This window comes from Ooceraea biroi, chromosome 1 (genome assembly GCF_003672135.1).
Source record: "Ooceraea biroi isolate clonal line C1 chromosome 1, Obir_v5.4, whole genome shotgun sequence".
NCBI lineage: Eukaryota > Metazoa > Arthropoda > Insecta > Hymenoptera > Formicidae > Ooceraea > Ooceraea biroi.
In genome coordinates, this window is record NC_039506.1 from 19,476,598 (window position 1) to 19,492,457 (window position 15,860).

General features: G+C 39.9%; 1 protein-coding gene across 1 annotated transcript in view; it reads right to left on the reverse strand.

The window, feature by feature from the left end:
• LOC113561396 (terminal nucleotidyltransferase 5C) overlaps positions 1–9,301 on the reverse strand; it is a 61,404-nt gene extending 52,103 nt beyond the window's left edge. The window contains 1 exon segment of the mRNA XM_011336751.3: positions 9,098–9,301. Coding sequence (XP_011335053.2) covers positions 9,098–9,244 — 147 coding nt within the window. The 5' untranslated portion in view covers positions 9,245–9,301.
• Positions 9,302–15,860: the final 6,559 nt, after the last annotated feature.

The following is a 15,860-nucleotide window of genomic DNA, read 5'->3' on the forward strand; positions in this document are numbered from 1 at the left end:
AGCAGGACAGGATAATGTATACTATCTGTTGCAACTCTCAATTTGTTAATTTTTAACATTTAGTTGCAAAAGATAATATCATGATCTCAGTGATTCATGAAAAGTAAATCTCTATATTTTTATAGAAAACTTTTCGAGGAAGCTTCCAATCATAATGTTCTCAACGCGAAGATGAGTGTTTCTCGGCAAGGGAAAGTATACGATCATCTTTTTCACCGGACACTGACGTAATAATTCTATTACAAGTCCCGATTTCGTTACGTCTCTCTCTTTTTCTCTCACGGTGCCGCATCAGGGAAGACGATATTTATCGCGGCCTTCGTGAAGAGATATATCGCCGATCGAGTCGAGCGATCCTACATGCTCACGGCATACGTGCAGCAGCCACTGACGCCACGGAGATTGGAAAAACTTTCCCTGCATGGCTTAAGCACCGTCTTTGACAATACGGAAGAAGGCAATTTACAAGAGGATTCCATCGGGTGCACCGTGGCGTGATAGGTAAGGAATGCGAATGGACAAGAAAAAACGTAGACGCGATCGCCCGGTAAAATAAATTTTATATCCTGCAGAGACTTTCTCTAAAATATCGTTAGATCTCCTTTTTGCGCGCAGCGAAATCATCTACGAGCAATATCCGATAACTCAGAATTTGCGCGTGATTGTCATCATCGAAACTCATCTCGATATTCTTCCATTACCTCTCTGTGCCTTCTCTCAATATTTTCCTTCGTCATAGTGATTACGTCTTGTGTTACGCCATCATTCTTAGCAATATACACTCGAGGAATATACATGCACCGATAGTAACTTGGACGCTTTTATGAAAAATTAAAAATGAATCAATTCAAAACTCGATCAAGAATAGTGCTGCAGAATGGACGATTAAGCATATAAGACTTTATCTCTGAAGCTTTTTCGCGTTCTCGTAATGAGAATGTTATCGTTTGTCTCGTATATCGGTATGACCACACCGGTTTACAAATCTGGCCCGCGAATTGAGCACATCCTTCCGTACTTCCTACATAATATATTTATCGCTCGGCCACGAGAGATTACTGGCTAACAGTAAGCGTAACAGACCGAGAAACTCATATCTTTTAAAAGAGGACCCCTTTCTTGCTATTTACATTATCTGTCACGCACTTCCGTCAGTTACAAGCGACACGTTAAATTACGGGACGTTCGAAATCTTTTTTTTTCGCGCTAAAAACGCGAAAGAGAGCGCTGCTAACCTAACGAAGAATGAAAAGTGAGCAGCTCGATGCGCCCGATATCATTTTTAAATAGCTATACTTGACAAGCAAATTATTGCATTTCGCAGTGATGTCACTCGTGGTCAGATAACAACATGTTGCTGCCGTGGTTCGTCGATATATAGGTTAATGAGAAAAGCCATGACTTAATTATCTCGCTGAGCAAATCGGGACGAACAACGCACATTTGTGCGTTAACACGTAACAAACCACTACGCTGGTGATACGATTAATACTAGTACCGCGTAGTATATACGCACGTGTATGGACCAATAGTAAACGTCTGTCGAATGCCGGAAAGCGCGCAAACGAACATATCGCACCTCAAACGATGCTTGTGCATTTGATTGATGAATGCGAGAAAACGACGACAGAGACGCATCTTTGCCTTGCCAAACACATTTCTAATGCGCGTGTATGCAAATACATGAGAACGAACCTTTCTAATAAAGTTATCGTGGAAAAATTAGAATTGGATATTTCAGCTTTTAAACATCATACTTTCATGACAAAATTGATGATATTCGTAGGAATGTAACGGTGTTCGAAAGAGTTGCTTATTGTCATTTCCAAAATATGATTAATAGAAATCAATGTCTTGATTAATAGCTCTGATTAATAGCTCTAATTTGTCTACTTGATAAGATTCATTTTAAAGCAATATCATGTAATCTGACTTGTGGCTGTTAAAATGATGTGAAATCAAAACGATAATCTTGATACCCATCAAGAATGTATCAAAGAATGTTCACGACATACACGATAAACTTTGAGGAAACGTGTTCTACAAATTTGTATAAGACTATAAGTCATCAGTCAATATCGGTTTTATATCGGAAGAAATTCACAAATGAAAAAAGAATTATAGAAAATTTTAAACATGTGCATTATACATAGACTAAATAAAAAAAGATATAAAACAAATTTCGAAACAATACATTGTTCGACACATGTCATCAAGCTTCTTTCCAATATCTGCGGACATTAATGGATAATGACAATGTAGTTGGCATTTAACGATTCTTATCGTATTAACTGGCGAACTTTCTATTATATAATCGTTCGCAAATTGGACGCAAATGACACACGTATTATACACGTTTCTGTCATGTGCAGATTGTTCAAAAATTATATTCAGTGAGGCATTGATATCTACATTATCCCATAAAATTGAGGCGTGAATCATAAGAGAATTGTGATTTACGTAAAATAACGGCGTGCAAGAATTCACATTATGTCGCAACTATCGTCCACTTCTTGATGTTAGCGCGGGATTCACACGCCAATAGTTAGTACTTGTATCAATAGCATTACGTTTGGCGTGGTATGCGTTTCTCCCCGTTTACGCAAGGCTACCCTCCAGCGTTTTGCGCGAAGGATGAAGAATTTGCATGCAGGCTACGTGGGCATTATGATTTCATAAGGTCATCCATCGAGGTTCGCACTCTCGACGAAACTCGGTCGATTTCTTTCCTATCATATTTTCCTCATGCTACGCGTTTATTATTTACATGGAAATTCCGTCCCGTATCTATACTAAATTGAACACGCGATAATCACGGTTCATGGTCGAGACTGATTATAAAAATGAGTGCACACGAAGCAACGTGACGCAAAGCAAATCTTGAATACTCCGCTACGTAAAGTTCAAGCGTTTTCAACGCGCCTGGCTACAATTAACGGACGATCTTTGCGATCCGTAGCTTGCCATAACATGATGTATATAGCGTGCATTTTTCTATTAGTTTATCGCTCTTTCCAATACTTTATGATCTTGTGCACAAAATAACGAATAACATCGACTTATTAATACATCCGCCTGCCATTCTTAGCATTATGAACGTTGCTATAAAGTAACTTTCACTCATCATTTTTTAAAATAAACATATTATCTGAACTTAAAGCACATGCTCACACATGTTAGTTAATAAAAATAATGATTCATAATAATTATTTGCCTGTACTTAATATTCTTCGTGAATTGTAAATGTTTCAAATCCATTCCATTTAATTCCATTGAGTTTAATTTAAAAATCAATTTATAATTGCATATGTGGCAGCGATTATTCAATATGATTACGTCGTTATATATTTTATACTGTTAGCCGTATCTATTGATATCTGTAATTATCATTTGTCGATTGTTAAATTGTCACGCGATAAAGAATTCGTGCGCAAATTTAAACAATGATCCAAGCGGAAAAGTAGACACTCATTACTTTTACATTTTACGACAATTTTTAGCCCCGTCGACGAAAATAGGACCCAGTCCTATTTTAGAATTCTGAATTCTCGCATAAGAGAGACAAAATCAAGTTCTCTCTCTCTTTCGGTGATATGCGGTCATTTGAATCGATGAAATGAAGCTTGTCATAGCTTCATAGTGTGATACAAGGAAAAGAGAGAGGAGTGCACAATCTTACAAGTTTACGCATCAAGTAGATAATACCTACTGTCCGATTTGTTATATACGAAAAGAGTCATTTATTACCGCATGCATGAACCCATTAATGGTACCCGCGCCGGAATGTCGCGAGTGAGCTTTCACTAGGAAATTGTCGTTGGACTTCCGATAGCGCGGTGACACCTTTTCAACGAGACGTGTTCCGCTTGAATCGATAATATCGAGAGCACTTCCGGTACACAGAAGCCTCGTCGAATTTCAATCGGGCGCAAGAACGAATAATGTCGGCCGCGTTAGAGCGTCGATAAATAATTTTAAAGTCGGAAGCAAAATATTATCACCAGAGAACTTAATTGTCGTTACATCACACCAAATCTGATAAGCGTAATTTATGGTGTACATAAATTTGCACATGCACGATTTTATTTCTCCGCCTGTTATTGTCGCTATAATGGCACAGCACGTGCGTAAATTTTTAATATACGAGATACTCGTACCACCTTGGCGTTACGAGTATAGTCACTTGCATATTTTACCCATCCCACGAAAATTTCATTACGTCTCGAGAGACAAATTGAATTTCTTTACAAGTTTAACTCGTCTTTAATAAAACAGTAGCTTGTATTAATCTTTGTTGCAATAGCTTGTAGTATTCTTTTAAGATTAAATAAATAAAATTTTTATTCTAGAATCTTGGAGAATTATTTTATCTATATCTATAATCTTGGAGGAGAATTATTTTTCCAAGATTTATAAAGTAATCTCTATGATTAATATAGTCTATTTAAAAGAAATTCAACTATTCGAGGAAGAAAATATATATCTGCTAAAACAATGTATCCAACTGTTCGGCAGTTTTGCGATTCATTTAAATATTCCTGGAAAATAATTTACATTCAGATAAGCTGTTTTACAACGTAAGTAGATTATCGTGTTATATCGAGTCGCGATAAGAAGAAATCTGCATTGCGTATTTAGAAGCTTAAGCTCTCGTCATACTCGCGAATCTTTCAATCAAACAAACAAGCTTGCTTAATTAACTTTCAAGAGATACTGCCGCTCGTGCGATGTGTATTCAACTGCCCAAAATACGATAAGCTATGTTGCGTTATCAACAATACTGCGTAATGAGAACGCAAGTAAAGCAAGTCGTAGTCCTACATAAAAAAATACACAGGTTTATAATAAAAGGATAATATAAATAAAAGGATCAAACATGTGCGAATTCCCAACGTCAAATAAAATAATCATTTTCTGCAAAGTTTTAATCGATTGTAGTTATGCTTATTAAGAAAGTTACAAACGCAGTGATTTACCTTGTCATCAGATTTTACCTGGTCTTTACATCGTAAATGAAGAATTTGAGAAATTTATTTATAAGAGCCTAGATCAGATTTTCTTTTATTCGAAGTTATTAAAATTTACAAATAACTACTTCTGATTTGAGTTGTCATTAAAAGTTGAATCCAACCAAGCAATACAGTATTGTTGATTCTCGATAAGAAATTACGATCAGAGATGAACATTCATAGACGAATGCATTGGCGTGTTCTTTCCGCAGTCTATCGACCTCCCTGTACTTATAAACGCGTCATCGTTACGGCTGCAATCTAACTGTACGAATCAACGAGTCACCTTTTGCCGCGCACGTCATACATCAGCCGGTTGAGCCTTACGTCTGGCAGGATTAATTACTGTAGCAGACCGGCTGAAAGCACATCGTCTCTAACGTGACGAGCGCTTTACGTCTAACGTACGTACGATCTTTAACGCGTTAACCTTTCGAACGAGAGAAAGAGAGAGACATAGAGAAAAAGAAGGATGCCGTTAGCCGACTCTCGTTTCGCTTTCGCGACACTATAACGTTACACAGTCGCGACCTTCTTCTGGTATTTCGGATAAGAGACGCTGCTCTCGGGTTGGCAGCGATCGAGAGAAGCGTATGTGTATATGTGTATAATATGTCAGAGAATATGCTCTCTCTCTAGAACAACATCAGCAAAAAATACGAACACGCGTTGCTCAACATTACGAAAATCTGGATCCGTCGTAACTTGACCTCAGGCGGCGCTCTGAAATAGATTCCGTATCGATCCAACACACATCGATGATAAATTTCCTATCAATAACGCGCGATAGCGCATAATTTAATCTACAATAGAATTCCACTTGAAGAAATCTTGCTTCTACTTGCACGTATACATATTCGATATGAGCGCATTCTATTAAAAAAAGGATATTTTTAAAGATGATAATATTTTGCTCGCGTAAATATGTCTTTCATTCAAAATGCTATAAATCTTTCAATCTCATTTTAGATTATGCTTATTTACAGAGACGATTATTGGACGAGATTCTGTGCACGAACTAAAATTAATTTTATTTTGAACGCTATTTATCAGCAATGCATGGCTGAGTTTCATTCAAATTCATGTCATTGGTCGCGCTCGATCGTTAGAGTATGCATTAGAATAGTCCCACACGTGCATGCACACACGTATATGCATATAGATAAACTTTGCCTCTTGTATCTTTGGAAAAAATACTTCTTCACTGTTTATCGTCGTATATACAATGTTGGCTAACCCGTCGCGCGATCGGGTTTAGAAATTGTGTTTTTTAAAAGCTCCAAAAATCATTTTAGTAGCGTCAGGGAATAATCTTATTTGTCGCACTGCGAATTGATTGTCCACTTCTCTTCACCAACTCATTATCGCCTGTACTCTTTCGATTCGCACGAATCACGAAAGAATTTCAATATTGTGTAATACGTATAAACATGTTTGGCATATAATCATTAGGGGGACACGAGTTTAATAAGGCATCAATACGTTTGCGAAATATCTTGGCCACTTGGTGCCAAATGTGGCAAAGTTACTTTCCAGCTGAAGACGATAAGAAAAACATTCGTAAAAATAAATTAACAGAAGTCAAAAAGAGTCAGCTAATTGCTACATGTTGCGGATACGTGTCCTTAATAAAATGTTACCCAATCGTCTACCAAAAATAATTGTTTAACGTCTCGATCGAACGCTTTAAGCTTCCAAGTGTCACTTTTTTTCCAGACATCAAAAATGTTTAGTCAAGTGTAGAATATTGATATTTTCTCGTTATCCAAATACTGTAAGCACCACTGCGCTTATCGCGCGGCGGTTTGACGTTCAATCGATAACCGTGCCATTGCTCCAGGAGCGATCTCGTCGTTCGGAGGATGTAGGAGGTGAACAAGATGACGTCAAGACGCAAATGATTGCTCCTAGAATACGGACGCGTGGGTGTACGGTGCGAGAGCATTAAAAACTTGGGCTTCTCAGCGCTAGCTACAGCGACGGCAACCATAAATCCACGCGAAATAATGGAAAGATATTTATGTGAAAAGGAGGAAACTCGTAGATACGAATAATACGACTTCCTTCAGCTACGAGGTTCCGGTATGACTTTACGCCCTCGAACTTTGATCGAAAGCGAGTTCTCAGCCAGTGGCTATCCTCATAACCGCGTCTACCTTTCACCTCGAAATGATCATCTCTCCTGTCAATTCTCTGATATTTAACCTAAATTATTACAAACTGTTGGCTCTCGTTAATTTGAGTCATTAACGCAATTATCCAGAGTGATATCACTCTGGATGATAGCACTGATTACACTTTTTCTAACTAACGATGCAAGTATAATAATTATATCTTATCGCGTGTGACCTCTGGATCGTAGAAATTATTTCTACCAGATGCATCGGAGCCATGTGCTAAACTTTCCAGGACGTACAAAGTACACCGATGTCATTCTTTTCTACCGTTTGTAAAATATTGTGTGACGCTTTTATCTTTACGCTACCATGGGATGTAACAACAATAAAAGACGTATCGCCAAAGTTTGCATTTTTCCCGAGGAAATGATGTCGCTATTTTGATTTACTGATTTTCTATGTTGCGTTCGCCAAAAAAGAAAGAGCAAATATGTGAGTGGTGTTTATCTCGTTACGTAAACTTGAGCCGCCGTAAAAAGCATATGCTCTAAATATACATGCACACTCAAGTGGAAAAACAACGATTCCACTTGAGGATATATTATACATGCAATTTAAAAGGCAAACAAGAGGTATATCCTGCGGCGACTCGGACAATGCGCGTGGCGAACCACATGACCAACATCACCTTTCAATGAAACTGTATCCGGCAAATTAATACATACCGGGGCACTGATTGGCCAACGCCACCGCCGCGATCGTGGTCAGCCGAGCACCGCGTTATGCTAATTTAATAAGTGTCGTTCCTTATAAATTCTCTACTTTCCATTCGCTTCCCTTCTCGCCATCGAATCGGAGCGCAATTGCGTTCGGTACACACGGTGCACGCACTTAAGCGGAAAACAACGTTTAAACGGAACTCGGCTCTTATGAACCATAGGCTCCACGCTCACTGTACATATCGATCAAATTATACGGGAGCACTCGTCCACGGATCATTTCGCGGTATTTCGCGGCGCTACGTGAGAGAACAAGTTGATAGAATCTCGAAAACAAAGAAATAGATATTGCCTATCGTATGCGCGTGCCTATCAAATCTACTTGATATCAAGACAAAAGAATCAAGCGCACAGATTTCTGTAGATTTGATGCACAAGCGCGTGAACAATTAACGCGAATGGAGGTCAACGATCCTCGATCGCTTGAGTACGCGCGATTTCAAGGCAGATTCTCTGATTAACACGTGTCTAGATCCGATGACGCATCTCACGCGCGAAAGGGCATTTTCTCAAAGACTGCAGAGATACTAAAACCTCAAGAATAATCAACAAAGACGCTTTCAATTTTCGTCTTGACAACTGTGCGCACAAAAAGAAAAGCGGGAAACGTGTCGAGAAAAATTGACGCACGGAGAAACGTCTAGATTCTCTTCCACGACTGCATTAATTTACTTACGTAAGACTCACGATGCGACACTGATTAATGGTTACGACACTAATTAAATAACAGATTAAGGAGGACTGTTAAATAGCACATTATTACAAAGGTAACAGAAACTCGCCGTCCGAGGGACGCACGGAAATCGCGCTCGCACGAGTCCCTGGTCGACGACGCAACAATGTTTCTACGAAAGTCAATGTAGGACGCGAGCAGATACGCGAAGGACAAAGACCGGGTAAACAATACGCGTGGAAAAAAACGCGGGCTGGCATGCTTTTCAGATTAACGCGTCGAGGAGAGAGCGGCTTTCAGCGACGGAATCGATCGCGATCGACCGACTGGTCGGGGGTGTCGACCTCCGCTGCAGTCTCCGCTCGAGAGAGAGGGTTGAACGACACTGCCGCCCCTACTGAGCGCCCGGTCGTCGCAAATGGGCCGAGAGACGAGGTTGGCTGGCGCGTGTCGCGAATACCGTCGCATGCCGACTGCTACATGCAGACTCGTGCGTTACGTAAGCGTCGTTAGCCTTACCTGCATCAGCGGCACTTGGAGCGGCGCGGAGTCGGCGGATCTAACCTTCCTGGACGCCGGATCGTCTCCCGCGACGCTGGGAATCTCGACCCGCTGCGCTTCCCGTTTTGGCGAAAGCAGCACGTTGCTGCGGGTACCGTCCTCCATGATTGCTCTCGGCACGCTCTTCTTCCGTCACTCGCGAACGCGAACGCGCGGTTTCCGCTGTGGAGACCCGGATCGATTCGTCGACGCGACGAGGATCGCAGAGAGATCCGTAGGAGGAGGCGGTGGTGGCGGTGGGTGACGTCGCGTCGCGCGCGAGCGTGCGGCACTTTGAGCGGACTTCCGAATTCGGTTCGGCCGCGTGGCGCGAGAAAGCACTTGGTTTTCGCGGATCACGACGACAACGTGAGCGTCGGCGGCGCGAGCGTCACGTGGCGTCGCTTAATAATTCGCGAGCGAGTCGCGAACTTACGTTCGTCGTCGGCGAAATAGCCGGACGATATCTTCCTTATGATATAACGAGAGACGCAACGGCACACGCGCGCGCGCGATCAGTACTTTACGCGAACCGTGCGACGACAGAGATGGCGACGACGACGTCACCGGGCGCCGGTATGAAGTTAGGCACGATTGGGCGCTGCGCGATACTCGGACGCGAGGAACACTCGGAGGACGACACGGAAAATCAGCGACGACACGAGGCGAACGACGGGGTTCGGCACTGCGAGAATCTCATCGCCTCGACCCGTTCCGGCTCCTTGCCGCCCCACCCGACGCGAACGAATGCCGAGTAACAGCCCCTTCCTCTCTGCCCGCGGTGCCCCGCCGTCGCTCCGCGCGCTTAACCGTCTGCCGAAATCACCCGAGAGCTTGCACCGTCGTCGCTATCGTCTTCGTCGTCGTCGTCGTACCGTTGCGATACTTTCGGTAATCCTCGTCATCGTCGTCCGAGAGCCAAGAACTGACGGCAACGAAGCGCGAGGACAAAATATTGGGTTGGCCAAAAAGTAATTGCGTTTTTTTACAATAGATGGACATACATGTCTTGAAATGTAACTAACTTCATTCTAAACCGCAAATTCATTATGTAGGTTAACGACTCACAGTTCAAGCTTGTTTTACAAAAAGAAAGTACACGATTTCGTTAACAATTGTTTGTTTGCCGTCGATTTCAAAATGGAAAATCAAAAAGAACATTTTCCTCATATTTCGTTTTATTACTTCCGAAAAGGGAAAAACGCTGTGCAAGCTCATAAAAAGTTATGTCATGTATATGGCGAAGATGCTTTAAAACTGCGGCAGTGTCAAAATTCGTTTACTAAATTTCGATCTGGAGATTTTAATGTGAAAGATGCACCACGCTCAGGAAGGCCAATCGAAATTGATGATGACAAAATAAAGGCACTGATCGATTCCAATCGGCGTTTAACGACCCGAGAGATTGCTGAGAATCTTAACATATCGAAATCGAGTGTTGAAAACCATTTAAAACGACTTGGATACATTAGTAAGCTCGATATTTGGGTAGCACATGAGCTCAAAGAAATTCATCTCACTAAGCGTATTGACATCTGCGATTCTCTTTTGAAACGTGAGGAAAATGATCGATTTTTGAAACGCATGATAACAGGCGACGAAAAATGGATCGTCTACAACAACGTCAAACGAAAAAGATCGTGATGAACCTGTTCAAAGCACTTGAAAAGCAGATTTTCACCAAAAAAAGATTATGCTGTCAGTCTGGTGGGACTTTAAAGGTATTGTGTATTTTGAGCTGCTTGCAAGGAATCAAACCATTAATTCAGACGTATACTGTCGTCAACTGGATAAATTAAATGATGCCATCAAACAGAAACGTCGAGAATTGGTGAATCGCAAAGGTGTTGTGTTTCACCATGATAACGCTAGACCACGTACAAGTTTGGTCACTCGTGAAAAATTGTTGCAGCTTGGATGGGATGTGTTACCATGATGTTACCACATCCACCATATTCGCCAGACCTGGCACCATCAGATTACCATTTGTTTCGTTCTTTGCAAAACGCCTTGAATGGTAAAACCTTTACTGCTGATGAGGATATCAAATCGTTGTTGGAATTGTTTTTTGCTGAAAAAGATAAGAACTTTTTTGAGCGCGAAATCATGAAGTTGCCTGAAAAATGGCAAAAGATAATCAAACAAAATGGACAATATATTGTTTAATAAAGTTTTTGTTTCCCATGAAAAATTCGCCTTTTATTTATATAAAAAAAAAACGCAATTACTTTTTGGCCAACCCAATAGCTGGCTCACCCGCGATTAGCCGATGGAACGCGATGACGCTACCGGATGGGTTTTCGCGGTTCTTCTCGAGCTTCTCTCGCGAACAATTACGTTCGTGTCCCTCCCGTGATCAGTTTGGGACATTGGGACCACCGCAATTACCGCGTTCGCAAACTCCCGAACAGTGGGTCGCTATGGTCACTGGAGCATGAATGCTCCAAGCTACAACCTGAAATCAGGTATGCAACGTCAACACTGGTGAAATTTAGCGACGGTATCATAACCTCGTAAGTTCAGAGTGATATTCTAGTCAATTTTTAAGTGATAAGTGCAGTCTAATATTTATTAGCAATTTTCTCTATCTGTCTTTTTCTCCATTTGTAGACAAAAAAGTATGCGATTAAATATGGAAGAAAATCGAAAATTAGGAGAACGTTTAGTTATTTCTTCTCTCGCAAATGGGCAATAATTTTTAGTCACACCTAACGCGGGTGCTCGCGCACTTTTTTACAACGCCTAATTAATATTTCCACGCTCTAAAAACTCGTCAGTATTCTTTTTTTGCGCAACGCGCCAGCATTGCGCTATTGTATGTTGTATTGTATTACCGTTGATCATAATAACGCGCAAATGTACAAATAATTGCGTTAAACGTTGATTAGACTCGCGAGTAGCCTCGCTGAGAAATCATTTATAGACAATCAACTTTCGTTTCGAACAACTTGAGCAACGCAATGATTCGCGTAGCCGCCTCAATGTGCCGTTTATTGCATTAAATTATTCGACAAAGTAAAAGGAATGAAATCTATCGGCGCAATCAGATTCTCGGACAGCGTTATTAAAGATATTTGCGCTTAGATGCATTTATCACAGTTCTTTCTCTCTCTCTCTCTCTCTCTCTATCTGCTTGATAAAAATCGCATCTTATAATTATCTCAATAAATGAACAATGAATGTACGATTCAATTCGCTTTGTTCCGTTCTTCACAGTAATCTAATTATCTCTGCAACTTGACAATTTCCGATAAGAATACTTTATTTAATTGATCGAATAACAAAACAGATAGGATATAATTAACATATATCAACGAATGATGATCGATCGAGTGAATAGTACGCGCTCATAAATCGTAACATGTCAGAAAGAGTGGACCACGTGCACCGAGATTGGAAAGCTCGTTGTGTTAGCCAGCCCGGACGATTGGCAAAGATTGTCCGACGAACGTAAAGCGAATTAATTTGCCGCTTTCTTAAGGAAGAATGTGTGGCCCAATAATTATTGCATCTCTCTCCCTCTCTTTGGTGAGCCGTAAGCAGCGCGCGAGTGCATAGAGTTGACCGTGTTCGCGTACATCGCGTGTATCAGTCGGCCACTTTTTCTTCGTTTTTCCTAACGAGTATGAGTCGGTTAGGTTCGATGCACGTAAGTATGTACCGCATCTCATCGAGGAAGCAATTTGCAGTAAAAGCAGCCGATTGAGATGAGACGAGAGCTCACAGAGGAAAACGCGGTGCTGCATCTGCATCACTCGACTTTCTGCCTTACCTTACGTTCTATCTCTGCATGAGTCAACAACCTTTAATTCTCACAGGCAACGAACTACAAATATTAAAATAACGTTCTCGCGTAACGTGGCGAAACAATCGGGATTTTACATATGTTTAGACACCATCGATTGATATCTATGCGATTTAAAAAATGTTCCTTTTTTTCAGCTGCAAGTTTTCCAATTTACCAATGTCATTTACAAACATTTCTTTACGCCACACAGCACATCGAATAGTTACGTGCTCACGTGTGTGTTGTAGTAAATATAGATTAATTTATCATTTTATTTATCAGTATACATATTATGATATTATCATTTTCTTGCTATATATGCAAGAATCATTGCATTGATTTTTGCAAGAAACGCGTGACTAGAGTGAATGGATTCACATTCACCGTGGTCGACCGTGAAACCACACACGTGCAAAACTGCTACACAATACATTGGCATGAAATCGCTATTCCTCGCTATTTAAATATAAATATTTAAATGTCTAGATATATCGTGAAATGTCCAAATATTTTCTGAAAAACAGAAACATCTTGTGATACGAGAGTACTGCGTCTGCAAAACTAATTTTGTAACTAGTCAAGAAATATAATAATTGTTCAATATCAGAAAAACATTCTCAACATTCTCGACTGCAATCCCGTTTTGATTATTCTTTTTGACGTTAAGTAATCTTAAAATCTTCTCTTTTCTGTTTTTATTAGTGGTACTGGTGCAACCTCACCTTTTATTGCATGGCATAATTTTACTGCAAAGATGAACACTTGCTGTTATTTATCGATTGTTCGAGTCAGGTTGTTATTCCGAACATGATAAATGCGATGTACCCAATATTTAAATTTAACACTGCGGTCGCACGCGTCGGTAGAACGGCGCGTTAATTGCAGTTGCAACTTACAATTAGTTACATTGCGTATGTACTCATAAGGAAGAAGCCCTCAGGGCGCTACACTAAAACTGCATCGTACTTGAAGAGTATGAATGCGCGTAAGACAGACTCGCATGGCATGATGTATGTAATGCATGCAACGCATGAAATTATTTGAATTCTATGCTAATGGAACATCAATTTTGTGAGCCCGTACATTTCTTTGCTTAACTCATAAATATTTTTGCTAGGAACGTTGCATAAACATAAAATTATTTCTTTTCTTGTTATAGAAAATATTATACAAAATGCTATCTTATTATATAGTTTTTTTTCTACTGATGCGTAACATAAAAATTTAGTCCAACAATAATATCTAGTTTCCTATTAAGAATTATCAAATAACTTCTAAAATAATTTTCGCTAAATATCTGTTAAATGAATAACTGTCTATTGGTTGTCGCTTGTTGATACCATGTTCCCCATTTGAGATTTTATTGATATTGCCGTGCATTCGTAATTAATGCTACATATATAATTACTGTTATAAATTAAAAACTCGTAAAATTATTTGCTATAAAACTGTGTATAAAATATTCTCTGTTACACGTACGCTTGACGATCTTCTTGAAACATTAGTGTAATTTCATCCACTTAGCTGCCGTTGGCAAACATCATTATTTAAGATAAAAACACAGCTGTTAATTTTGAAATTATCAAAGGAATAATGGCTATCTTGTGCCATTGCCGTAGACATATGACTCTGTATTGCCTGACATATATCAGCATAATAAATCAATGTTTAATACTTCTGAAGAAATCTTTCTCCGACGTTTGCGTGACACTGACGTGTAGGTAAAGCATGCAATATTCGATCAGTCGATTGTAAGAAGAAATCAAGTAAAGAATGAAAACAAACAAAACTTATATTGCATTTTTATGTAGAACGCTGGATTGCTGGATGTAAGATTCTCACATCTCTTATATTTCCAAACATGGATCGGTTCGTCATCAGTCATGACTGTTGCGCGAATCAGAGGGAAAATCTTTCAATTTCCGATGTCTACGACCGCATCGGCGTCATACGTAGCATGTAAAAGCCGTTGCTCTATTCTCGCAAAAATCGACTAATAAAAAGTAACTTGTCGACCTTCGATATAGTCTATACTTCGCAGCGACTGGCTCTCCACCTCTTCTCCGCTGCTAACAAATCTCTCCCTTCCTCTTAACCATTTTCTCTTTCTTTCTCTTTCTCTCCATTGAGCTCCGTCTATATATACCGACTGCCAACTTTCACGTATCATAATATACAGTGAAAGAATGTGGTTTCCCTTTCAAATTACAAAATATGCCACGAGCGCGTAGTCTAGCACACTTCCTTCTCTTTAATTTTATTTTGTACGTAATTCTGATAAATTTTTTAAATTTTCTCAGTTACCTACCGATATACTAACCTAACATGCTAGGTCCGGTCTAGATTCAGCACATGGACATAGGAATATTCCTATGTCCATGATTCAGCAGATATCTCTTCATATGTAGATTTTTTCGTCTTAAAGTATTTCAAATAATCATATTTCAATCTGTGTTGACAAGAAACAATATCGTAACGTTATCATTCGTTACTAGCTTAATGCCTTTATATTTACACTCTGAATTTTTTAAAATCTTTTATAAATTTTCTTCTCCCTCATGCCTTCATTCAAACTGAATTGAAGATTTATCTCTCCTTTAATATGGCGATGTTTAAACTGGAAAGGACAATACTTGAGACTCGAAACCTTGATTGAGATATTACATTGCCATAGTACGTACAATCGGTGCGCAGTTTTATTATTATAGAAGGATGTGACACAGATTATTGATGAAAAAAGACATCTAGACAATCCATTCTGGTTGTGAATATCTATGACGTCTTCGTCGAGCATCACGTTATTGCCGCCGGCGATGATTTGTATCGTCTTTCACGTTATTAATTTAGACAGGAGAGAAGGATTTATGTAGGTTGTATGAGAAACTAGGTCACGGACGCAGGTTTGCACGCATCCGAAGTATCCTAGATAAACCATCAGAATTTTTGCACAAAACA